The 26113-nt window shown below is 38.3% G+C and overlaps 1 protein-coding gene across 2 annotated transcripts in view; it reads left to right on the top strand.

The window, feature by feature from the left end:
- The window catches only part of USP6NL (USP6 N-terminal like), a 183420-nt gene that overhangs the window by 10466 nt on the left and 146841 nt on the right, over positions 1-26113 (top strand). For both annotated transcript variants that reach the window (XM_049626838.1, XM_049626836.1), the window contains exon 2: positions 7250-7336. In XM_049626838.1, coding sequence (XP_049482795.1) covers positions 7333-7336 — 4 coding nt within the window. In that variant the 5' untranslated portion in view covers positions 7250-7332. The remainder of the gene's footprint in view (positions 1-7249; positions 7337-26113) is intronic.

Below are 26113 nucleotides of genomic sequence, written 5' to 3'. Positions count from 1 at the left end.
TCTGCATTAGTCATCTTTTGCAGTAATTATGCTGTGTAACAAACCACTGCAACATTTCAGGGCTGTGAAAGGACAGACATTTATGTCTAGCTCATAGGTTTGGCAGTCTCTGCTGGGTTTGGCTGGGCTTGTCTATAAGCCTTGGGTTGGGTTCAGTTATGTGCTGGGTGTCTACTCATTCTGGGACCAGCAGCTGTTGGGGTACAAGAGACACGCCAAGCTCAGGGCTCTTAAACCCTCCACTTACAAATGGGATAGTGTCGGTTGTGTCCAGAGTCCAACATGTCATGTGATCAGGCCCCCACATCCATGAGGTGGGGAGTATGTCCCACCCCTAGGGAAGTCACAGTGAGAGCAGTGAGTGAAGGAAGGCATGTGAACAAAAGATAGTATCTGCCATATCTTCCTCTTGAATAACAGCATAAGAAACTTGGAATATTTCCTTTCTTATTACGTCCCTTCTAGATTACATGCTGTTGTTCAGTACTTTCTCTCTCTCTCTCTTTTTTGTAACTCCTGATTTAGAAATCATACCTCTAATATTTGTTTGTGTTTACTCATGTTTACAACTTTTATCTCAACATTCTTTCCTGTATTTCAGATCTTCTCTTTGGCATCATTTTCCATATTTGTGAACTACAGTTTTGGAAGCATCTTTAATGAGGATCTGTTTATATTCTCGCAGTTTGTGTCTGAAATTTTCATTATTTTGTCATTTTTCTTGAAAAGTTAGTTTTAACTGTGTTGAGTATATAATTATAGTTAACAGTTTCTTTATTTTAGCTTTGAAGACATTATTCTAGTGTCTTCTGGCTCCCATTGTTGCAGTTGGTAAGTCAGATGTCAAGTCTAATTGTTCCTTCTGTGAGCAATCTGCCTTTGGTTTCTGGTTGCTTTTAAGAACTCTCTGTCATTGATGTTTCACAGTTTCACGATGATATCTCTAGGTGTCAGTTTCCATTTTATTTATACTTTGTGGAATTTGCTGAACCTGAGTCTGTACTTTAGTGTCTTTCATCAGTTCAGGAAAATTCTTGGCTATTGTCTTTTTGCAGATTGTCTCTCCCTCATTCTTGATGTTCTCTTTCGAAAACTCCCAATTAGATATATATATGTAAAATAGATGTTTTAATCTACTTTTCATATCTCTTAATCTTCCTTTATATTTTTTAATCTGTCTTTGTTGCATCCTGGATGATTTCAGATCTGTCATCTGGTTCATTAATTCTCTCTTTAGCAACATCCACTTTGCTGAACTTGTCTGTTGAGCTTTAATTTTAGTTATCCTGTTTTTCACTTGATTCTTTTCCAAATTTGTTGCCTTCTTTTTTGCTCATATTTTTCATTTCCTGTTGTTTTTCAAAACATTATTGTCCTTTCCTTTTTGATGTATTTGTGATGAGTCTGCTTATTTCTGTCGAATCTTGCTTATGCATAGTTTTAAATTTTGAGCTAATTTTTCCTGTAACTTTGTGGAAATGCTTATGAGACTTGGCTTAAGAGTGCTTTCTCCCGGAGGGAATTTGCAATTGAGGACAATGTCAAACCAGGGCAACTTAATTTCTAGGTTTGAGATTTTTATAATATACAAGTGTATGGATTTGAACTTGAAACCTGGGTTGAAGGTTGGTTTTGGTTACAGATTTCCAGTGAATACTCCCCTCCCCCTCCCCAAACACAAATAAACCTAGACTCAGGAGAGAATTTTCCTTCAATCTTCCTTTGGGGTAGATTTTTTTTCCCCCCTTACTTAGTTAATTATTTTTGTTGAAGATGTAGTGTTTCAGGTGCCAGGCTCTCTGTACTTATCTGTAGTCTGACTTTCCATGTTGTATCGTGTAAAGCTCTAGTTTTGTCCCAAGCATGACTGTCAGCACTGAAAGCCCTTCAGCATTGTCTGGTAGAATTTTCGGGGATCATGGAAATGTCACACACCTCTGCTAATACAGCAGCCACTAGCCACATTTAAAATGTATGAGGTATGACAAAGCAATGGAATTTTAAATTTTACATTGTTTTAATTAATTTAAATTTAAATAGCTACGGGCTGGTGGCTGCAGTATTGGACGGTGCAGCGTGGTTATGGGAGATTGGCAATTGCCTGGAAGGCCCGTTGCTGGCATCAGTGCTTACTTATCACCCTCTCTTTGTGCTCCTGTGCGTTTTTTCGGTCTCTGAGGATTTCTCTTAGTTGCTTATGAGCTTTGCTGTGCATTTAATAGGATAATTATTGTATTTTATCAAGTATTTTTGATGTCATGTAGCAAGAGGGTTCGCAAGCTCTTTGGGCACAAGAATCTCAGAAACGGAATTACCTGACAGCTGTATTTTTAGTTGGAGAGATACTTATCTTGAACGGTAAAAATTGGAAAGTTCACAGTGAAGTAGTGGATGTTCTTCGGAAACTGACCACGAAGTTAGAAATTATGAGGAAGAATTAATTAAATACTTTCTTTGCCATCGTTCTTACTCTACAAAACATTGAAGGATGCCAAAAGATAAAAATGGAGCTGTAACTAAAGTTTTTAAAGTCTTAACACATGGTCTTCAGCTGCTTGGTGTGAGTGTTTTACCAATACAAGAGCACTTGAATGAAAAGGTATATATATTTATTTAGAGAGAAATATTTTGCAGATGGACAGAAAAAACAAAATGAACTTGAGAGATCATAGGGAACTGTGGTGGTGGAGGGACAGGAAAGGACTTTGACATTCAGTGCTGAAAGTATGTGTTTTGCTTCTGGCTTTAACAGGGCCTGTGTTATTTAATTGGAGGGATTTAAAAATATATAAATAATGAGTCCTAGCTATTTCTCAGGTATACGCTTCTTTTTCCTTCAAAGCCAAATATTTTAGAAACGTGTGGTTGGTTTTGGATATTTATTAATAAAAACACTTAAGACACCTTGTAATAAATTTCTGTTACTTTACGATTTGCTTGCTCTTTTGGAGCCGTAGGTACATTGGATTCTTTTTTTGTTACTCGTATTTTTGTATTGTGGTTAAATACACATAAGACCACCATTTTAACCTTTTTTAAGTGTCCAGTTCCGTGGCATTAACTACATTTACATTAATGTAGGACCATCACCATTCATCTCCAGAACTTTTTTCATCCTCCCAAACTGAAACTCTGTCCCTATTAAACATTAACTTCCTGTCCTCCCCCGCCCTGCCCCCCAGCTTCTGGTACCCACCATTCTACTTTCTGTCCCTGAATTTGACTTCTCTACGTACTTCATTCATGTAAGTGGAATCATAGGGTGTTTGTCTTATATATGACTTGCTTATTTCACTTAGCATAATGTTCTCAAGATTAAATTTAATTTTCTGAAATTGTAATTTGTGCTAAGAGTAAAAGAATGGAGATCCCATCGGCTGGTAGTGGAGATTGGCATTCTCATGTATTTCTTTCCATAGAAGATCATATACAGTGAAGTGAATTACTGTTAATTTGATCTCCTGAAAGAATATTATAAGAAACAATAGAATGTGATACCATATGTTGTGGTTTATAATTCTATTAAATTTAAGTTTTAAAATCATTAAAATTGGGCCTGCTGAGCTTGTTCTAAAATATATTATCTGGTGTTATAAAACCCAGAAATCCTTTCCAGTACTTCTAGAGGTTTAAACTGTCTAAAAGCATCAGAAATTATTTTAGGCTGCCTAGTGCCTGCAGTAAAGAAGAGGATATGGCGGAGTTTGTTTTACTTTTTTTTAAAAAAAATTATTTATTTATTTATTTTAAATGTTTATGTACTTTGTGTGCACATGTGGGGGAGCGGGAGAGAGAGAATCCCAAGTAGGCTGTGCGCTGTCAGCGTGGAGCCTGATGCAGGGCTTGATCTTGTGAACTATAAGATCATGACCTGAGCTGAAATCAAGAGTTGGACGCTTAAGCCACCCACGTGCCCTGCGTTTCCCCTGAGTTCCCTGTCAGGATGGGTTATCCGTAGCCCTGCTTACCATTCGTGCAGATCAAGTTTTGTCACAAAAAGTTGGAGGTGTCACTTGAAAGAATCTATATTAGGTTAGTGTGAGTACACATTCCCATGTGGAGGATAAATAGCATAGCTCATGTTACTAGAAAATGACTTTAAAGGCCAGATTTTACAGAAATACCCCAGTATACCTACTATGTGAAACTGTGGATTTAAAACAAGTTATTTTTTTTCCCTCTTGGATGGTGTGAAAAACAAAGTTAGATTTTTTTCTTCTCTTTTTTCTGTGTCCGTTGGGAGGGGATAGCATTTAGAGGAGGAGAAAGAGAGTGTGCACATTATTTATTTTGAGAGAGAAAGCAGGAGTGTGAGCGGGGTAGGGGCAAAGAGAGAGATTGGGAGGGAGAATCCCTAGCAAGCTCTATGCTGTCAGGACAGAGCCTGATGTGGGGCTCGACCTCACTAACCTTGAGATTATGACCTGAGATTATGAGCTGAAATCAAGAGTCAGACACTTAACCAGCTGAGCCACATGGGCTCCCCTGTGCCCATTTTATCTTACATGCTTCTGAACTGCGTTGCTGCTTAAAAGAATTTGCATGCGACCTACTTTGAAAGTAGACAGGAGGGTCTACATTTCAAAGTTGCGATTATGCTAAAGAGTTTGAACCAGTGAGTTCAGTTACGAGTAATTTCCAAGTATGTTTTTCTAAGAACTACTCCGTGACATTTTACAGTAATTCCAATTCATGCATTGTTTCATATTTGTCAAGTATATTTATCACCTTAGATGGTAAGGTCATAAATCCACTGTTGATAAGTTTTATTATCCTGGTATTTTTGAGGTTACTATTTTTAGCAATAAGAAAACTTGATATGTTAGGAAGTTCAGTTCTTGAATAAGTATTTGTTCAGCATTTTACAATTATGGGTAGGAGGTGCTACTTAGTATAAAATGCTTTCATGTTGCCATTTAGGAATTAAAATTTTTTTTTAGAACATTTATTTATTTTTGAGAGACAGAGAGTGTGAGCAGGGGAGGGGCAGAGAGAGAGGGAGACCCAGAATCTGTAGCACGCTCCAGGCTCCGAGCTATCAGCACAGAGCCTGAAGCGGGGCTTGAACTCACGAATTGCGAGATCATGACCTAGGCAGAAGTTCAGATGCTCAACCGACTGAGCCACCCAGGTGCCCCACCATTTAGGAATTTTAAATTTAAGATCAAAAACTTTGTTATAAACAGCAACAAAGAGAAAAGTCCCTGACCAAAGAGACTAGACTCTACCAGCGTAAGTGAACTATGAGTAAACTCCTAGATCATCTGTGAATGTTTAATCTACCCTGTGTATCTGTAACATGGGATTGCCTTCCTGTGTCGTCATTCACCATGCTCCAGGGCTCAGCATGTTTGACCTCCTAGTTCCCTGGGAGGGAAAACAGATCTAATAGCCTGAGTGAAACACCATCAAAAAACTTTATATTTATATTTATAGTGAGAAACTTCTTGTCACATATTCTGAAACTAACATGTAGATTATGTGTTATTTTAGATTTTTCATACAACTTCTCATTTCCTTTGGGATAATTGGGTTATCTGGAAATGAAAATCATAGCATTTACTGTATAGATAAAGAAGAAAGCCTGTGGGATGGGGGTCAGGTGACTACGTGGCAGTACTATGATTATATGCCATTGCTAATTACAGTCTACAAATCATGCTGTGCATACAGATTTTCATTTTGTAAATTTGTATTTCTCATGTATTTTACATGACATGAGTAAAGTATATAAATGAGACCAACATTATTTCTTCAAAAAATGTTACCCTAACTTTAATCTGTTGCAGAGTCAGTGGTCCTTAGTACTATGGTATGTTCTTAATTGATTTAGAAAATAAAGTAACCGTCACTTTCTGTGATTGCAAAAAGTAGTTTATCAGTTTATGAACAAAGCTGTAAATGAGGAAGCACAGTGTAAATGTTATATCAAACCTTAATCTACCTATGGGATTTTATGTGTTAGATTTGGGGAGGCACTGTGCATCCGTAATTATGTTGAAATATAGTATTAGTCTTACTTTATGCCTCATTTTCTTTAATATATTAATCAAGTAAGGCAGATTTAGTTTGTATTTATACTAATGCAGGGTGATGCTTTATGTTATACTGAAGTGAAAAGAACCAAATACAAAATTTTGTATGTAGTATTTGTAAAGTATATTTTAATTTTTTTAAATGTGTATTTATTTTTGTGAGACTGAGAGACAGATGTGAGCGGGGGAGGGGCAGAGAGAAGGAGACACAGAATTCAAAGCAGGTTCCAGGCTCTGAGCTGTCAACACAGACATGGGGCTCGAACCCATGAAACACGAGATCATGACCGGAGCCGAAGTTGGATGCTTAACCGACTGAGCCGCCCAGGCACCCTTATAAAGTGTATTTTGAAGAAATACTTACAAAAAAAATCCCTTGAAAGGAACGTGCCCCACGTAATTGGGTAGGTGTAGTGGCATTTTGTGGTAAGAGAATTTTTCTTTCTATTTTGCTGTTGTTTCCAACTTTTTTAAACAATGAAACCATATTTTATAATGAGGAAGATGCCCATTATTAGAGAAAGTCTATAGCAATACCTTTAGTGGTCTTCATTTGATAGTGTATAAATTATTTATGTGTAATCAAAAATCAATTTAGCAGATGCGATATGCTGTCTTTATCCTAGATGGAGTACTTTCTTTCTAGGACTTATTTATTTGGGAAAGGGGGAGGGAATAAGTTTTTAGTAAGTGAAAACCAAGGACACCTGTTTCTGTGTGATAATAAGTTTCTGTGTGATAGTTACTTTGTATGTACTATTTGCTTTGGGGGTAACTTCTTATAGACAAAGGAAAATACAAGTGGAATCATGATGTTTTAAAGATTGGTAATTTTTTATATTTTTAGATGAAGGTTTTATATTCAGAAGGTTCTTTTGGAAATAGAAAATTGTTGAAACCAAATTATTTTCATTTCTTTTTAGAAAATTTTATTTTAGGGGCGCCTGGGTGGCTCAGTCGGTTAAGTGTCCGACTTCAGCTCAGGTCATGATCTCACGGTTTGTGAGTTCGAGCCCTGCGTCGGGCCCTGTGCTGACAGCTCAGAGCCTGGAGCCTGATTCAGATTCTGTGTCTCCCTCTCTCTGCCCCTTCCCCACTCGCACTCTGTCTCTGTCTCTCAAAAATAAATAAACATTAAAAAAAATTAAAAAAAATTTTTATTTTAAATGCTGACCTTTAAAAAGATGATTTCTTTCTCTCTGTTTTCTTACTAGGACATGTATTCTTCTGAGAAACCTTGGACAGCAGATTTTGGTTTACTATCTGATTGGGACAGCCTACAGAGATATTTCCAGTCATGAGTAAGTGTCCTGTGTTTCATTTCAGAGGCCTGGGCAGCATTTGCAGTGTACTGAAAAAATAGAAAAAGTTTATTATTGGACAAACTGGAATTATGTTACTTCATCAGAGACTGGATACTCTGGTCAGCCCAGTACTGTGTACCTATCTGTATTTAAACAAGGAGATACTTTTTGATGCTTGGTTTATTCTGAAAAGTTAGATATGGTGAGGAAATCTGTGTCATTAGTTTCTTGGCTGATTTAATTCTGTTATCTAAAATTTTCTGTTGACTACTCATTGGGAAGTGACTTGTAAAAAATATGAAGAGGGAAACACTCAAATATAGAGGATAGTCTAGTGGTTGCCAGAGGAGAAGTGGGTGGGGGAAAAAGAAAGAAATATTAAGAGGGAAAATTTAAATTGATTGTAATTAGCAGAAGTTTAATTGTATGAGGTTTGATCATTGGGTAACATGGGTGAGTATATAAGCAAAAAAAAAAAAAAATCCATTAATGTCTTTGATGGAATGAAAACCACATCTATCCTGTAGACTTTCCAAATTTGATACAGGTTTTATTTTCTCCCGTAGTGGTTCTGTACATAGTATTTTCTGCCATTCCAGTCTGCTTCTGGCTGTGACTTGGAGAGCTGGGTTTTACGACTTTGTATTAACTGTTTATTTTAGGGAGTGAGGAAAGAATTACGAGTTTTGCCTTGACTGTGATCATATAACAATTTTGATGTATTTTTTAAAAAGTACAGATTTTTTGATTATGGGAACTTTGGAATAGAGTGAGCATTTCCTGCTGGAGTATAATGTTAGAGAGTTTAAACATTTTCACATGTAATTCATATTGATTATCTTAATATGGATAGAGTGTTTTTAAATTTAATTTACTTTTTTAAAAGATTTCTTTTAAGTTTATTTATTTTGAGAGAGAGAGAGCATGCGTGTGTACGTGAGCAGGGGAGGAGCAGAGAGAGAGAGAGAGAGAGAGAGAGAGAGAGAGAGAGAATCTTAAGCAGCCTCTGCAGGGCTCGAATCCATGAACCTTGAGATCATGACTTGAGCCGCAGTCCAGTCAGATACTTAACTGACTGAGCCACCCAGTCACCCTGGATAGTTTTTCTTACCATTGATTGCAATAATTAAGCAGTCGTTAAATGAAAACAAGGCTGTTGTTGCTGTGAAATCTTTGAGTGCTTTCTACTAAGAATAATATCGCAAGAAGTGTGCTTTGATTTTCTAGGGTTTTCAGTGGGGCACTTTTTCAGTGGTGTCCTTTGAGTAAACCAGCACAGTTGCTACACGAGTTCAAATACAGATTCAAGAAGAAGCAGCTTTTATTATTTTGGCTCCATTCAGATGAAATTTTGTGAGAACATTTATCTAATGTAAAGTGCCAACTCTAGTAAAGATGACCATATGAGTTTATGAAAACTAAGAAATGTCCAGCATTTTAACTTAAAAATGCTTACATTTTGGGCAATTTACATTCTGTTCTACTTTGTAATCTTAGTGTTCTGTTAGCGTCCCCGTTACAGAGTTCTTTGAGGACAGGTACCCAGGGGCTTTCATTTTTTTTTTCTTTTTTTAAATATGAAATTTATTGTCAAATTGGTTTCCATACAACACCCAGTGCTCATCCCAACAGGTGCCCTCCTCAATGCCCATCACCCACTTTCCTCTCCCTCCTACCCCCCATCCACCCTCAGTTTGTTCTCAGTTTTTAAGAGTCTCTTATGTTTTGGCTCCCTCCCTCTCTAACCTCTTTTTTAGGGTCTTTCATTTTTGAATCGCAGTGTCTAACAGGGTCTTGTATACCTGCTGCCTCTAAAAATTCAGAGCCCTGTGGGGACAAAGGCAGAGAGGTTGGGGGTACCTTTAGGCAACTAATAATAAATTATCTGAATGACATACAACTTTTTATTTGTGAATTACAGTGGCTATATTTCATTTCTAAGGTTTTTAATTGGTTCTTTTTTTTAATTATAAATTACACTTTATAAAAATGTTTATTTATTAAAAATATTTGTTTATTTTTGAGGCGGGGCAGGGGCAAAGAGAGAGGGAGACACAGAATCCGAAGCAGGCTCCGGGCTCCGAGCTGTGAACACAGAGCCCGACATGGGGCTCAAACTATGAACTGCGAGATCATGACCTGAGCCCAGGTTGGACACTTAATCGACTGAGCCACCCACGTGCCCCAAATCGGTTGTTTTTTATGCCCTTTAATTCTTTTCTTATTTCTGTTTGTTTTTATTTTAAAGATTTGATTTATTATTCTTTTATTTCTTTGTGGAACTTTCATGTGCTCGTTTTGAAGTGTTTCTCAGATCACTTGATTATTTTTTAATTTTGTCTCCAGTGAATTTATATTGTAGTTGTTGCTGTTGTTGGTGTTTCATCATATTCTGTAGTTTTGCAGGCGCACTCTGATAAAAATTCTTTCTCTTTCTCCTATGGCTGTCTCCTTTTGTGATTTTCCTGCTGGTGTAGCAGATTTGCAGTTGTCTCTGCGTGCCTTTGGAGTTCCCAGATCAGAATCAGGTCTTGTGTTAGTGGATCAGAGCACCAGCCGCATGGTGGTGTTGGTGATATCACAGATTCTGTCACGGAGTCAGCTGGCATTAGGTCAGCAGCTTCCTAAGCTGTAGCTTCAGCAAGTTAGCAAAGGCCTTTTTCAGTCCCATTTTATCATCAAGGAGGAGTGTCCCCCCTCCCCCGTCCCTGGTTTTAAGCGAGGAGCCTGGCTACCGACCCTGCTTCACGTGAACTCTTATATACAGTTCCCCCCCTGGGATTTACTTCCTGCTGCCTTTTCCTGCTTTGGGGCCCACAGCCCAGCAGACCTCCTGGTTTTAGTTTGGCTCATACTTTGTGTTCCTGTTAGATTTTGTTTTATTTTTAATGTTTGTCTATTTTCAGACAGAGAGAGAGAGAGAGGGAGAGAGAGAGTCCCAAGCAGGCCGTGTGCTCTCGGCGCAAAGCCCAGGGGCTGGATCTCGCAAACCGTGAGGTCATGACCTGAGCGGAAGGCAGGAGTCGCCGGCTTAACCAACTGAGCCACCCCGGTGCCCCCCTGTTAGATTTTTAATCTGGAGATGTTTAATATGTTTTGGGGCATAGGTATGTCATTTTAGTGATTTGTTTTTGTATTTTATCTGTAATTTCTCTGTTTGTTGTGAAGACAAGCAGCCACAAAGAACGAACATGCCACTGGTATGACCATAAAGTCCAAACTGACTGTTTCACATTGAAGAAAAGAAAACCAGTTTCTGCTTAGTTCCCTGGTTCCTAGCGTTCCTCTCTTTGCTTTGCTTGCTAGGTGGCCCCAATATGCTGCTTCCCTGTAGTGGTCTGCTTGCCTCATTCTAGTTCCTGCCACTCAGCTCTTCACCCTTACACCGTGTACTCTGTAAGATCCTTGAGGGCAAAGGTTTTTACTACCTGCTGAGCACTTTTCCTGGCTCCTAATAGGTGTTTGATAAACAGTGTGTGGATGGGGTGTTCCTAAGTAACTTGTTTTAGTATGGAGTAGCTGTTCCGGGAGTTACTACTTTTAGGTGAAATTTAAGCCGATCCTACATGAAGAAAGATTGAGGGTGGGGCGGGGGGGTAGTGTGTACGTGTGGGTGGGGGGGAGTGTGGCATAGGACAGAGCATTCCAAGGCAGTGGAGCAGTGTGAGAAAGGCATGGAGGTGTGACTACACATAGGTGTTGCCACGTAGTTGAGCATTTGGGAGCATGGAGATGGGGAATGGAGACCGAGAGAGAGGGAAAGCTGGCGGAGACGCTAACGGGGTCTGGGTCCCAGACGCTCCGGGAAGTTTGGACTTCATCCGGTAGGGCTTGAGGAGCTGTTAAAGAAGGGCAGTTAGGGGAGGGGCGCCCGGGTGTCTTGTCTGACTTCGGCTCAGGGCATGATCTTGCAGTTCGTGAGTTCGAACTGCCACGTCGGCTCTTTGGTCTCAGTGCAGAGTCTGCTTGGGATCCTCTGTCTCCCTCTCTCCCTGCCTCTCTGCCCCACGCACGCTGTCTCTCAAATATAAACAAGTAAACATTAAAAAAAAAAAAGTTCAGTTAGGGGAGCAACTGAAGATTTCAGTCTGGAAAAATTACTCTGACAAATAGACATTTTTGTTAGATGTAATTGAAAAGAATCAGTTACAGGCAGTATTTGCCTTTTTCTGGCTTTTTTCTTAGTTTTAAGCTCATACTAGGCTTCCTTTGAAATAGACTGTGAATTACGTTTCTTATGCTTGCCAGTTTGGTGATCTTCTCTCCTGATGGATGCCGTTCTTGAGCAGACCACTGTAACCATAGGTTAGAGAGTGTTACAATGTCAGTGTTATGATGCGGTTGCCGGGGGTTGTAAGTTTTCAAAAAGGTGGGAACTGAGTATATCAGAGTTCCTGTTTTTGAAAAAATAGTGGAGAATCATGGTATAGGTTACAAAATAGGAAGATGTGTCATTAAAGTCTAGATAGAATTTCCAAACCTGGGTTTGGGTGAGAATGATGGGTGACTAAAGTTTTTTTCAGTATGGCTCTAGCGATTAAGAGGAAGGTTGGTACTTGTTACATCTGGGCGGATTTATCTGTGAAGCATTTGCTAACCCTTGCCATGTCATGGACCACGCGGGACGTGGTAGGAGTTGTACAGCATGTGGGGTGAACTGTTGGGGGCTTGGAGGTGACTGGCTCTCACCAGGCTGTTCTTCGTGCCCAGCTGCTGACGGACCGCTTTCGCCGCACAGCCTGGCACACTCGTTGGGGGGTCCCAGCTCCAGAGCCTAGAGAATTTGTTACATGTTTGAGGTGTTTTTCAGCTTTTAGTCTAGATCTTTATATATTCTGTCGAATTCTGTCGAATTCAAGGTTAGATACGTACCTTGTGGAAAATGTGATGCTTCTGCGATGTGCATTTCATTGTGGATTGTTAACTTTATCACAATCCACAAAAAGCCTTTTGATTTTCAGTACTGAAATTGTTTTTGTTTTTCTGTATTTGCATATTTTGCAATGTTAAACATTTATCAAGATTTTTTTCCCCAAAATTCTGTCTTATCAGATGGTGCCAAAGATGAAATATTTATATGAAAGTCATTATATTTAAACTGTAGCTGTAGTTTGAAATGAACCTCTTAGAGCTTTAAAGGAGATTGTAACAATAGGAGTAGTTCTTGTAAAAAGCATTGCTGAAAATTTCTAAAGATGATGATTTTGGAGGAATGTGTTAAAAAAAATAAGCCAAAAAACATCAAATCCCAGAAGTGATTATTTAGGGTACTACTTAATTTTATTTGCCCATGTTTTAACTTGAAAAAATAAAGCTTATCTACTCTGTTTTAAAAATTTTAGTCTTACATATTTTATTTAACTTTCTTCAGAAAACTTTTGCTCTATAACTAATTATATGTTTTGTTTGTTTGTTTTTTAAGAGAGGATTTCTGTGTTAATTCTCTTCTGACTTGGCAATCCAGGAGTGATTGTGTTATGTTGGAGTGTTTGATCCTGCCCTTTGACCTAAATAAAGGAGTGGGGTTTTTGAGATCACTTCTGGATCTGAAACATTTCTCATTTAACTGAGGAAAAAGTAATGTCAGTGAGTAATTTGAGATGTAGTATATATTTATGGCTTTCTAATAGAGCATATATCTTTATTCCTCTGGAGCAATAGACGTAAGAGTTCATGCTGAAGTGAAAACAATTTGTTTTAACATTTGTTGGAACAGGTAATGTTATAAATAAGTGAGTAGATTACTGAGTCCCTCAGTCTTGGCATGAGGATTCTTCCAAGTCTTATTGAATAGAAAAATCATGCAACAGATAATAGAAGGCTTTCCCTAAGTATTGGCTAAAGTTTCTGTCTAGGATAATTATCTAGATACATATATATCCTGTTTTATGGAATAGCTATGTACCTGAGAAGCTGGGTAGAGGTTAAAGAAAAGAAAATTTAAGTTGAATTGTATTTTGAATAGTGGGTTATCTGCATTTAATGGAATCGTGAAAGAAATCCTTTTGTAAAGTATAACGAGTGTCTATTTGTTATACTAAGACTCATTTATGTTTGATAAGTTTGGATTTTGGAAGTAAAGTTTTAAATGTTAACCATTCTTAAAATGAATACAAGTTGATCCTCGAACAATATGGGTTTGCATGGTGTGAGCCCACTTGAATACATGGATTTTTTTGGTAAATACAGTACAGTACTGTGTGGTGACAGATGGTAGGTACACTTGTGAGTACAGCACAACGTATAGAGCTATAGGGTTGTCGGATCCCTGTATTGTACACTTGAAACTAACGTAACATTGTGTGTCAACTATACTTAAAAAGAGTACAGTGCAGTACTCTAAATGTAGTTTCCTTATGATTTTTTAATACTTCGTTTCTCTGGTTACTTTATCGTAGGAACACAGTATACGTATGTCGCACGTGACATGAAATATGTGTTAATCGACTCTTTATCTGTAAGGCTTCTATTCAAGAGTACATTATTAGTAGTTAAGTTTTGGGGGAGTCAGAAGTTACAGGCGGATTTTCAATTGTGTGGGGGTTTGGTGTCTCTAACTCCCCCCTTGTTCCAGGGTCAACTGTATAATCATTGATTTTTAATTCGGGGGAGGGGGCTGAATTTGGGAGTGTATGGAGACTTTTGGTCGTTCTAGTTACTGGGGAGACCTACTGGCGTTGAGTGGGCAGGGGCCGTGTACGGAGTGCAGTAGACCCTGTTGAGAGATACCGTGTGTCACCTCTCTGACGTGTGGCAGCCGTACAGTGTAGGTGAGGTGATGGAGGATGCCAACAAAAATTGCTTCTCAGGAAATTCGTTAGTTCAGTTTCTTGGTTTAAGGCGCTTCATTGTGTTAAGACGAACCATCAAAAATGGAATATACTTTACTTTTAGCAATTTGTCATCTTTTTGACTGCTACAGAAAAGTGAGTAATTCTTAGTTTGGTACTATGGGACATTGAACATGAGTTTAATGTAGTATTTCTTATAGAGTATATTCAGTTACAGTATTCAAATACAGTAGAAGGGGACGCCTGAATGGCTCTGTCACTGGAGCATCTTGATTTTGGCTCAGGTCATGATGCCGGGGTCGTGGGATTGAGCCACGCGCTAGGCTCTGTGCTGAGTGTAGAGGCTGCTTGGGATTCTCTTTCTCTCTCTCCCTCTGCCCCTCTCCCCCCGTTTATGTGTATGCACGCTCTCTTGCTCACTCTCAAATTAAAAAGAAAAAGAAGTGTAGTAGAAGTACAATATAGTATTAGGTTTTTGTTAGGAGGTGATTTACATTATTTTGTATCTTGTTTTGACATTTTTTCAAACTTGTAACAAGAAACGTTGTAAACATAGAACCCAAATTCTTCATATACCTTTATCTGATGTACCAGTTGTTTACATTTTGTCCATTTGATTATCTTTCTTGCACTCCCTCTCTCTGTCACACACACACACACACACACACACACATCTATACATACATCTATACATACATATATAGAAGAAATTGATTTGTAGTTAAAACATTTTCTGTGAAAATCGTTTCCTTTTATTAAAAGTCATCTAAATTCTTAGCATAAATGTCACTTATTATAATGTTACAATATAATCTCAGTAAAGCTTCTGAATTACTTTTGCTAGTTAAATCTTAAAATTGCAAACCATTTACCAACTGCTGTCACACTCTCATTGTTTAAACACTGCATTATTTACATGGGTTTTGTAACCTGTGTCATTAGGTTAGTGATTAATGTTTTTCTTTTAGATCTACAATATACTGCATAATATAGATAACCTTGGTATATAGGTCAACTTGAATGAAAATTCTTCAGTATAGCACAAAGCAGGATGCTCCAAACCACCTCTTTATAATAGTTTTAAGGTACTCTATTCTGAAGAGAAACTCTTTGAAATCCCATTCTGGGAGAGTAAGTTTTCCGGCGGCAGTCTTCTTTCAAGAGTCGCAGAGACCTGGGTTGGCTTTGCTGTTGACCCGCCGGCCACTCACGGCGCCTCCATCCTCCCTACCCCTCCCTGCCTCCCCTGTGCCCCTGGCCCTTTCCTTGTTTGTCAGCGTGGGGACTGCAGCTGCGTTGTCTGGAAGCCTTCTAGCTCTGGAATGTATGATTCTATTAGTGAGAAAATGTGCATTTCCACTTTTGCCTGTAGGAACGTAACTATTGGATAAAATGAGATTTGTGTCTATTAAGCTAAATTAAGACAACGGAAACATGCAGTTTTCAGGGTTTGGGGCTCCTCGTGTTGCTTCATGTTGGCATTTGTGTTCTGGTTATTTCAGGGGTTCTTTTGTTGCAAGTGTAGGCATGTGTTCTCTGTTCATTCTGCTGCTTCTCTAGGCAAGCAGAGACAGAGGGGAATGTATATTTAAAATTAATAGCCTTAAATATTCATCTTGTTACCTCTCATTAATTTCAGAAAATAGATTGATTTATACAGTTTATCCTTGAATCCATGTTATTCGAAGTGATGTACTGGTTCCATATCTTTTTTACATTAACTTCTCTAAAAATGAATGTCTACCTGAAAATATTATGTATGACTTAGTATTTCTCATTTGTTAAAAGACACAAGTGGAAAGCACATCTTAGTGATTTTCATTTTTTTTTTTTTTTTGTAAAGTTGTTTATACAAATTCAACAAAGGTAGAACTGTCTCAGGGAAGGTCTAGGAAAACAACACCTTACAACAATGCACTTCTGAAGGCATAACTTTACAGCTAGGAAATGGCTATGTTGTAAACCTTTACTGAGAACTCAGCTCACTTCAAAGGAGAGGAAAAAGGAAAAGAAAGGCTATGTTGGATCATTTATTCTTCTTGACTTGCTGTATAAATTAGATCTGTATAGAATACAAGAGCTCATGCTGGTGCAAAACTCCCCTGAGTGTAAAGGCTGAAGTCTGAATTTTAAAATTTGGAGATACAGGTGAAATCTATATGGAGGAAAGATGGCAAAGTGTCTTACTTTGACTGTAATTAACACAAGCAAGTGATACTTGTTATGTAGTCTGACTAATAAATCTGCATATATTAACATTCAGTTTTTTGGTTTGTTTTTTTTTTTTTTTTTGATAGTGTCTGGACAGCTATGTATTATCACATTTTGGCTCAAACACAAATAGACATTTTCTATTAAGGGAATTTGAGCCTGTCAGTTTGTATGATGGATGTCATTATACAGTTGTCTCCTCATTTTCCAGAAGTGTGAAATTGATATTAAAAATTTCCAGGCCTCTATCTTTCTCCCTCAAAATTGATCTAAAATAGTGTTTTAATATTACAATGCCTTTTTCTCTTTTCGAGATGGACAAGGTGACTATGAAAGTAATTCTTTCTAGCCTCTCTTTAAAGATGTTGGTTAGAAATGGTCAGGAACAGAGTGAGAATATCTTCCCAGGTCTTCCCCTTTCCCCAGTCCCCCCTCTCCTACTTCAAGCACACTGAGTCATAGGTTAGTTATTAAATTCATGTTCAGAGATAGTGGTCATGTGCAGGCACTTGATTGTAGAGTGCTATTTTTTGCCCTGAATTCAGAAGCTGACTTCTGCTGGCATCACCTAGGTACCCTGGAATCAGACCGGTTTTCTTTCCCACTCACACATTTGGAATATTCATGTGTTAATTAAGCTTTAAACAATGGAACGTGAAAAGATTTCAGTAAGACACTAATCTACACTCCTACACGTTTGTATTAAATTGTGGAGTATTGGCAGTCACAGTGTCTTTTAAAAAATAGTTGCCTGTCTCAGATTCTAGAAGAATGGAATAGTAATGGAAGTTACAAGGATGTGTCAGTAAAGATTTCAGCACTCTCCAGTAAAGCACTGTGTTTGATGTTCTCCCTGGTTAACTGTGTTATGTTCTCATGCGGAGTGATGTGGAATAGGTTTGATTGATTGTAATTTAAAAGAAATTTGAGAAGACAAACAGGTACACATTAAGTTTTTATATAAATTCACAGTAATTGGTCTTGTTTATTTTCTTTAGGTAATAACTTTTTGTTATTTTCTTTTTTTTTTAAGTTTCTTTATTTCTGAGAGAGAGAGAGAGAGCGCGCGCGTGGGCATGAGCGGGGGAGGAGCAGAGAGAGGGAGACACAGAATCCAAAGCAGGCTCCAGGCTCTGAGATGTCAGCAGAGAGCCCGATGCGGGGCTCGAACTTGCAAACTGGGAGATGTGACCTGAGCCCGAAGTCGGATGCTTAACCGACTGAGCCAGCCACCCAGGTGCCCCTGTTATTTTCTTTATGTAGATGAAGTGTGAAGTGTTCTAGATTAGGAAAGGAGGGGCTAGGTCTTACAGCATTGGAGGAACATTGCAGACTTGTTTACTTGTGACAGTTACGGTACCACAGATTTTGAATTTGATTTTCAAACCTTCAGTTTGTTGCTTTGACTGCATCAACACGGCTTTATATGCTAAATGATTGATACAGGCTGTTAAATCATGATCACTAAGATGCATTTCATTGGCATGCTTTATTATCAAAAATGTTGTTTTTGATGCTACCATCAGAATAGCCTAGAAGCTATTTAAAAGAGGGTTTCTTTACTGCTAACTAAGGGGAAATCTCGTCACTTAGACTCTCCTAAGGAAACATGCTTTTCCATTGCCGTGGTCTTGGTCCAGGTTGCCTCACATGGAGTCAGTAGGGCCCCTGTGATTTTGTTTTTGTTTGTTTTTTGCCCAAATCAGCCTTAAACGGTTTATGGGAACTTTGTACTTACATGTACCTGTAGGTGTGTTTACTGATGTGTGTGGGGAATTCTGTCCAGGACAGGAGAAAGACCCTACTCCAACTTTCTCAGTACCCAAACTGACTTTGTTGAGAGGAACTTAGATCTCAAAGGATTCCTTAGTAGAAGTAACTCTGTACTTAAATCACTTTAAAGTGTTTGATTTGTATTACAAAAGTGAAGTCTTTATTCTTTTCCCCTAAAATGTGTTGTCAGAATTGTTAGCCATCAGAAGTTTTGGTCTCACTGAAGAGATGTGCTTTTCTGACTCAGTGCTGAGCTGGATTCTGGTGGAAAATAACAGTGTTGAGATCGGCAAAGTTTTCCTTCTGATTTCTTCCTTTGATTAGCGTGTATATCTTCTCAAGAGGTGAAATTCTACCTCTCCTTCCCGACTAGCCCAACTTTATTTTTTCATTAAGTTCAATCCTTTATTTTTTTTTTTATTTCTGAAAATATGTTTTATAAAATCCATATTGCTTATTTGTTTTGGAACCATTTGAGAGTAGTTGCATGTATGTCACACTCCTCCACACATTTGTCTTCAGTGTGCAGTTGCGAAGAATAAGAATATTTTCTTTCATAACCACAATGAAATTACCAAGTAGGTAAATTATGTTTATCTAGTCTAAAGTTCTTGTTCCACGGTTCTGTTTCCCAGTAATGCCCCGGAGTGCAGATTTGCCCCCAGTTGCAGGGTCCATCTAGGTGTTACCCACCAGCTGCGTTCAGTTATCAGGTCTCCGAGGTCTCCTTGAACCGGGGGCCTCAGGTGTTCTTTATCTTTCATGAGATTGGTGTCTTGAAAAACTGCAGCCCCACTGTTTTGTAGAGTAGCCCCCAGATTCAGGTTGTCGGTGGGTTCCAGTAGTGGAGTCCCTCCTAACGGGTGTGGTGGTTTGGGGACATTCCTCCAGGAAGCTTGTCTGCAAGAGAAAGGAAGACTGCATGGTGATCTCTTTACTTTTTCCTATTTAGCTTTTCAACAGGAAAATTTCCCGTTTCTTCCTTAATTGAAATAGGATTCATATCTCTTGCATAAGAACAGGATTTATTGCTCTGGTTTACTGGTTTCTGTTTGGCTTTTATTACGTAGGCTTGAGGAAAAAATGGCATGAGATATTTTCTAGAATGAAGTGACCTTGAAAGGAGACAACATTCAGCTTTTATCAGGAGAGATTTCTTTCTGCCCAATTCCCATTTTAAATTATGTTGACAAAATCTCAAGGTGCTGTTGAACAAATGTTTTTTTTTTTTTTAATTTTTTTTTAACGTTTGTTTATTTTTGAGACAGAGAGAGATAGAGCATGAATGGGGGAGGGGCAGAGAGAGAGGGAGACACAGAATCGGAAGCAGGCTCCAGGCTCTGAGCCATCAGCCCAGAGCCTGACGCGGGGCTCGAACTCACGGACCGCGAGATCGTGACCCGGGCTGAAGTCGGACGCTCAACCGACTGAGCCACCCAGGCGCCCCGAACAAATGTTTTTAAGGGATAAGGTATAGCACTATTGGATTTGTTTCCTAGCAATCAACCAGCTGTAGCTCTTTATGTATCAGTTGAGATTGCTTCACTAAGGATTAGCTTTTCTTAAAAGCTGGTGCCTCTTTGTCTTTGTCCTAATAAACTTTTTTTAGCCAAAAATAGAATAAATGAACATATCAAGACGGATTCTTGTTAGGTTTTAGAGATTTATGGGTTTTATTAGATTTTAATGTGAAATGTCAGGATACTTACCATCTATAGTAATGTCTCTTAAAAGTTTAATAATTGCAAGGTGTAGTGAAAGCTAGAAAATTAATTTGGAATATTGCAAAGTATAAGAGACTCAAATCTCACTTTTTAGGCAACTTTGAGACACATGATGCTATAAGTTGATTTCTTCAAGTATTTTAAAAGTTAGGGTGTTTGAATCTGATTGTAAAACAAATTTTAAGGAAGGGAATGTATTATTTTGAATAATCATTATGTCTTTAGTATTAACAGATACTGATGAGTACCTCCAAGTATACTGCTGCTAGGTTGGTCTTTGGGCACATAGATCAGAACAAGACAAGCATGGCCCTTGGCCTCTCGGAGCACAGAACTAGTGGGGAAGACAGATGTAGCAGTGTTTTTAATACAAAAAGGGAAATGTGGGAGTCTGCAGGAGCAAGGGGACCGAGCTGCTGGGAGGGCGGGAAGACTGCAGTTAAGAAATCACGTTCCAGCTGAGGTCTGGCTAAGTGAAGAGGGGGAGGGAGGGGTTTCTAAACAGAAGGAACAAAATGGATGAAGGCCTGGAGTTGAGAGGTGGAGATTAAGAAATGAAGGAAAATTCAGCATTGGTATAAATAAGTGGTGGGAGGAGGTTAAATTTGTAGTTTTAGCTTAGATAAACACCCCAGTGTTGCCTCCATTTTATTTTTTATGTTACCTAATTTCATCAAAACTGGTCTGTCTTTTTAATCTTTCCAGTCCCTTTTTCCTTATTTTTAAAGTATAATCATAACGTTAAAATGCATACATTTTGGAAATGGGGAGAAAAAGTCGTGGTAACCCCATTACATTAAAGCAGCCATTTGCGTTTTTGCATATGACCCTGTACTCTTGTCCACATAATATACATTCTTGGGGCACCTGGCTGGCTCAGTCAGAAGTGTGTGACTCTGATCTCAGGGTTGTGGGTTTAAGCCGCATGTTGGGTGTAGAGATTACTTTAAAAATAAATAAATAAACTTCTAAAAATGTATGTTTTTATATAACTTGATTCATAATGCATATGCAGTTTTATATTTGGATTTCTAACGTTGAGTTGTGTTTAGGCAATTATCCTATTTCTGTAATTGTTTTTCATAATTCAAATTTATAATTATATTCCTTAAAGGTAATGATGCATAGTAACTTATTTAACCATTTTCCTATTTTTAGGATGGTTCAGTTTTTTAAAAACATTTGCAGAATGAATATCACTGGTGAATTTGACCCTTTTCTTTAATAAAGGGAAGTAGAATGAATTCCTTAGGCTAGATTCATAGACTGAAATCTTTTTGCCTATGTCTGCCTATCTTTTTTTTTTTTTTTTTTGCATGAAATTTATTGTCAAGTTGGTTTCCGTACAACACCTAGAGCTCATCCCAACAGGTGCCCTCCTCAATGCCCATCAGCCCTCAGTTTATTCTCAGTTTTTAAGAGTCTCTTATGGTTTGCCTCCTTCCCTCTCTGTAACCTTTCTTTTCCCCCCTTCCCCTCCCCCATGGTCTTCTGTTAAGTTTCTCGGGATCCACATAAGAGTGAAAACATATGGTATCTGTCTTTCTCTGTAGGACTTACTTCACTTAGCATCACACTCTCCAGTTCCATCCACATTGTCTGCCTGTCTTTCTTAAAAGACTGTACTTAATTAACTTACAGTTACTCTGGTAGTTGGTATACAGGAATATATTTCACTGTGACCAGTTTAGTAGGCTCAAAATAGCATTATAAGTTGCTTTTAGGGGTGCCTGGGTGGCTCAGTTGGTTAAGCATCCGACTTTGGCTCAGGTCACGATCTCACAATTCGTGGGTTCAAGCCCCCACTTCAGGCTCTGTGCTGACAGCTCAGAGCCTGGAGCCTGCTTCGGATTCTGTGTCTCCCTCTCTCTCTGCCCCGCCTCAACTCATGTTCTCTCTCTCTCTCTCCCCCCGTCTCTCTCTCAAAAATAAACATTAAAAAAAGGTTGCTTTTAGTTGCATATATTTAATTTTTTGACAGGATAGCTTTTTCCCCCAGATTGTGGTAAAATACAGATAACGTAAGGTTTACCATCCTAAACCATTTTTGAGTGTCCAGTTCAGTAGCTTTAAGTATATGTTCATTGTTATGCAACCAGTCTCCAGAACCTTTATGTTGAAAAATTCACACTCTGTACTTATTAAGCAACTTCTCATTTCTCTTCCTCTAGCCCTGGGCACCCACCACTCTGTTTTCTGCTTCTATGAATTTAACTTCTTTAGGTGCCTCATGTAATTGGGTTCATGCAGTGTTTGTGTATTTGTGACTGGTCCATTTCACTCGGCATAATGTCGTCACAGTTCACCCATGCTCTAGCAAGTGCCAGAATTTCCTTCCTTTAAAAAAAAAAAAATATATATATATATATATCTAAATATATATAAAATATAATATATATGATGATATATAATATATGATAATATATAACAATATGTAATTTACATATTTTTAACATTTGTTTAGGTTTGAGAGAGGGAGAGAAAAGGGGACAGCGAGCGAGAGAACGAATGTGAGCAGGGGAGAGCTAGAGAGAGGAGGACAGAGGATCTGAAGCGGGCTCTGCGCTGACAGCAATGAGCCTGACTGGGGCTCAAACTCACGACCTGTGAGATCATGACCTGAGCCAAAATTGGATGTTCAACCAACTGAGCCACCCAGGTGTCCCAGAATTTCCTTTAAAAGACTGAGTACTGTTTCGTTGTTTGGACGGTACTGGCCAGCTTGGGTTGCTGCCACCTTTTGGCCAGGGTGAGCAGTGCTGCTGCGAACACAGGTGTTGGAGTATCTGTCCGAGACTCACCTTTCGGTTCTCTTGAGTAGATGCCCAGAAGTGGAATTGCTGGATTGTAGGGTAATTCTGTTCTGTGCTTAATCTTCTGAGGAACTGCCTGTGGTTTTCCACAGCGGCTGCACCATTTTACATTGCTCAAGGGCTCCAGTGCCTCCCCACGTCCTGGTCCACACTTGTTATTTTCTGTTTTGGTGTTTTTTTTTGTTTTTTTGTTTTTTTGTTTTTTTTTTTTTTTGATAGCAGCCAAGCCATTCTAATGGGTGTTGAGGTGCTATCTCGTTATTAGGGTAACTTTTTTCACTGTTTACATTTTTTCTTGTATCATATCCTTTAAAATAGTCCTTTCTTCCAAAATGCTTATTGGAAAACCACAGATTTTAACTTTGGATGATGCTTTTGCATCTCCAAAAATGTATTATGAAGGGATGTAGTTTTTTAATGTATATACAGAAATTTTATATGTTTCTTTTGGGACATGGGTCATTTTGTTATGGGTAGCAGAGAGATAATACATAGTATACATAAAAGGCAGAGGGAGAGGGCGCCTGGGTGGCTCAGTCGGTTGAGCGTCTGACTTCGGCTCAGGTCATGATCTCACAGTTTGTGGGTTCGAGCCCCGCGTTGGGCTCTGTGCTGACAGCTCAGAGCCTGGAGCCTGTTTCAGATTCTGTGTCTCCCTCTCTCTCTGCCCCTCCCCCACTTGCACTCTGTCTCTCTCTGTCTCAAAAATAAATAAACATTAAAAAAAATTTAAAAAAAAGGCAGAGGGAGAAAAAGGTTTCAGAAAGAGGAAGAATGGAGAATAAAAGGTATCAAAGATCAATTTTGCCTGATATATTAGTCTGTCAGGGACTCTGTTGGTCTTACTTTCTGTTAAAATTAATGTGTTATGGTGAATTACAGGTTTTGTATTATGGAAACTCCAGAAAGATCTTTTTGAATGTTAGAGGGACTTACTTCTATGTTTATATACATAAGCACTTTTGTGAATTTTATGGAAATGTCTCTGTCTTTATATTTTGTATATATTCGTATGTGTGCATATGGACATTTGATCTTAAATGTGAATATCTATTGAATTGTGATTCATCCAAATTGAATTGACTTACTCCAAGATTTAACTGCTTTTTAATGTATTTTTTATGGTAATGAAATTTTAAAAACTAATGTTATTTGACAGCTTTGTTAGATAGAATCTGGAGTGGGTCAGATTGCTTGGATGCTGTGTTTTCTTTGAGTCCTTGGTTTTAGAAGTAGATTCATATTTAAGTTTCCTCATTATGACTAGAAAGTCTCTTTGCTTTCTCTTTTTGTGTGTCCATCTGCATGTGGCTTTGGAAAGCCAGAAGAGTCATTTCTCCATAAAGGGAAGCTTTCTTTAAAAATCACAATGTTGGGGCACTGGGTGGCTCAGTTGGTTGAGTATCTGACTTTGGCTCAGGTCATGATCTCACGGTTCGTGGGTTCAAGCCCTGTCTCCGGCTTCCTGCTGTCGGCTCAGAGCCAGCTTTGGATCTTCTGTCCCCCGCCTCTCTCTGCCCCTCCTCTGCTCATACTCTCTCTCTTTCTGTCAAAAAAAAAAAAAGTAAAACATTAAAAAAAAATTCAAAATGTAATTCAGAAATTGGAATACAACGTTCAGTTATAATGTGTTGTGTATAGCCTTTAATTCCTACCATTTTTCCACTTAAGGACACTCTCCTGTCATCCTGTAACTACTTGCAGGGGTTATTTCAGTTGTAATTCAGTAATTAATTGTGTAATTATGTGTTTAATGTTAATTTCTTTTGGTAGAACTGAAGGAGATGATCACTCTTATAATACCAGCACCTGGCATTGTACCTAGTAGAATGTACGAGGTGTTTAATACTCTGTATGGATGAGCAAAATTTTACTGCCTTTAAAGTGAACTTATGATATAAGTCAGTACGGTAAGAATTTCTAGTGTTGTGAAGATAAGCTGGGGTAATGTATTTTCATTCCCCATGTTTGTGAATTGTACTTTGCACATGTTTATGGCAGTTTCTGCTGAGCCACAGAAAGTACAGAAGCTTCCAGCAAGCTACAGAAGTTTCTTGGCTGCCTGTTACAAGCAAAGTGAATTGCCTTTTGATAAAATAGCTTTAAAACTGGGTTTAAAAGAACTGCTAACTTAATTACATCACAGGTACTTCTGTTTGTAAACAATTACTACCATCTACTGTGCTTTGCGTTATGTGGAAGAAGGACACATATTCTGTTGGCTCTTTCCACATTCTGCAAATTCAGGACACTTTACCTTTCTGTCTTTTTTATTTTGTCTAACTTTTTCTGTGAAAGAAATCTGCAAAGATCGGTGATGAGCTCGACATTGTTCATTTGTAAATACCCCGTATGAATTATTAGGAATTACTATAAACACCTGAGCACTATTTGGACAGAAAATATTATCAATATTTGGTACAGGAAAAGGTATGTGGACAAAAGCCAACAACTTTTATTTTTATAATTGACATACATTTTATTCCATATTGATGAGTTTGTTGAGCTTCCTTTTCAAAATTGTAAAACACAGTGTTTATATCCCCCCCGGCCCATAAAATCTAAATAGAATAACAGAGAAGTGAAGTATCTTAAGTTGATTAACCCAAGAGGAGACCAGTCAGAAATGGGTTTATAGTTTAATATTCAGAAGCTGTTTTCTGTTTGTGGCCAGTTGACATCTTGAATATTTACAGATTGTTTTTGTCACAACAAGCGTGGCCTCTCACATGTTTTTTTTTTCTCATTTATCTACATGTTCTGAAAAAACTGACAGTAGCTTTATTCTAAAATATATTTCCAGGAAAGCCAAAACAGTTTTCTGAAAAGTGCATAGAAAAAAAATCTAAATCATTGCCAAGAATGAAAAGATGCTGGCCTGTTATTCATATGATCAAAAAAATTTTTGGACAAAGCACAGTACAAATATCCTTGTCTGTATTTATTTTATAAAAAAGATGTTGATGAAGTATTTTAAAGTGTGTAAACATCTCCATTCCAAAAATGTATGTATGTTACCTCATTTTTGTAAAATCAAAAAAGTGCACGGGTAGGTCTAAAAGGTTGTTAGCAATGCTCATCTCTGTGTGGTAGGCCTAAGATTTTATTTTCTCTCGGCTTATTTTCATATACTTATTTTCTACAGTGACCATGCATTATTTTTGTAATAAGAAAACTGTTAAAGATGTATATTGATAAAGGGAAGAAAATAGAGACTTAAGAAAGTTTTTTTATTTTTCTTTATTTTTTAAATGTTAATTTATTTTTGAGAGAGAGAGAGCGTGTGCACGTACGTGAGAGCAGGGGAGGGACAGAGAGCAAGAATCCCAAGCAGGCTCCACGCTGTCATCGCAGAGCCTGATGTGGGGTTCACACTCATGAACTGTGAGATCATGACCTGAGTTTAAATCAAGAGTTGAATGCTTAACTGACTGAGCCACCCGGGTGCCCCTCACTTTGTAT

The sequence above is a fragment of the Panthera uncia genome, chromosome B4 (genome assembly GCF_023721935.1).
Source record: "Panthera uncia isolate 11264 chromosome B4, Puncia_PCG_1.0, whole genome shotgun sequence".
NCBI classification, from domain to species: domain Eukaryota; kingdom Metazoa; phylum Chordata; class Mammalia; order Carnivora; family Felidae; genus Panthera; species Panthera uncia.
Note: the sequence above shows the minus strand (reverse complement) of the source record. Positions and strands in the feature narration are given on the sequence as shown.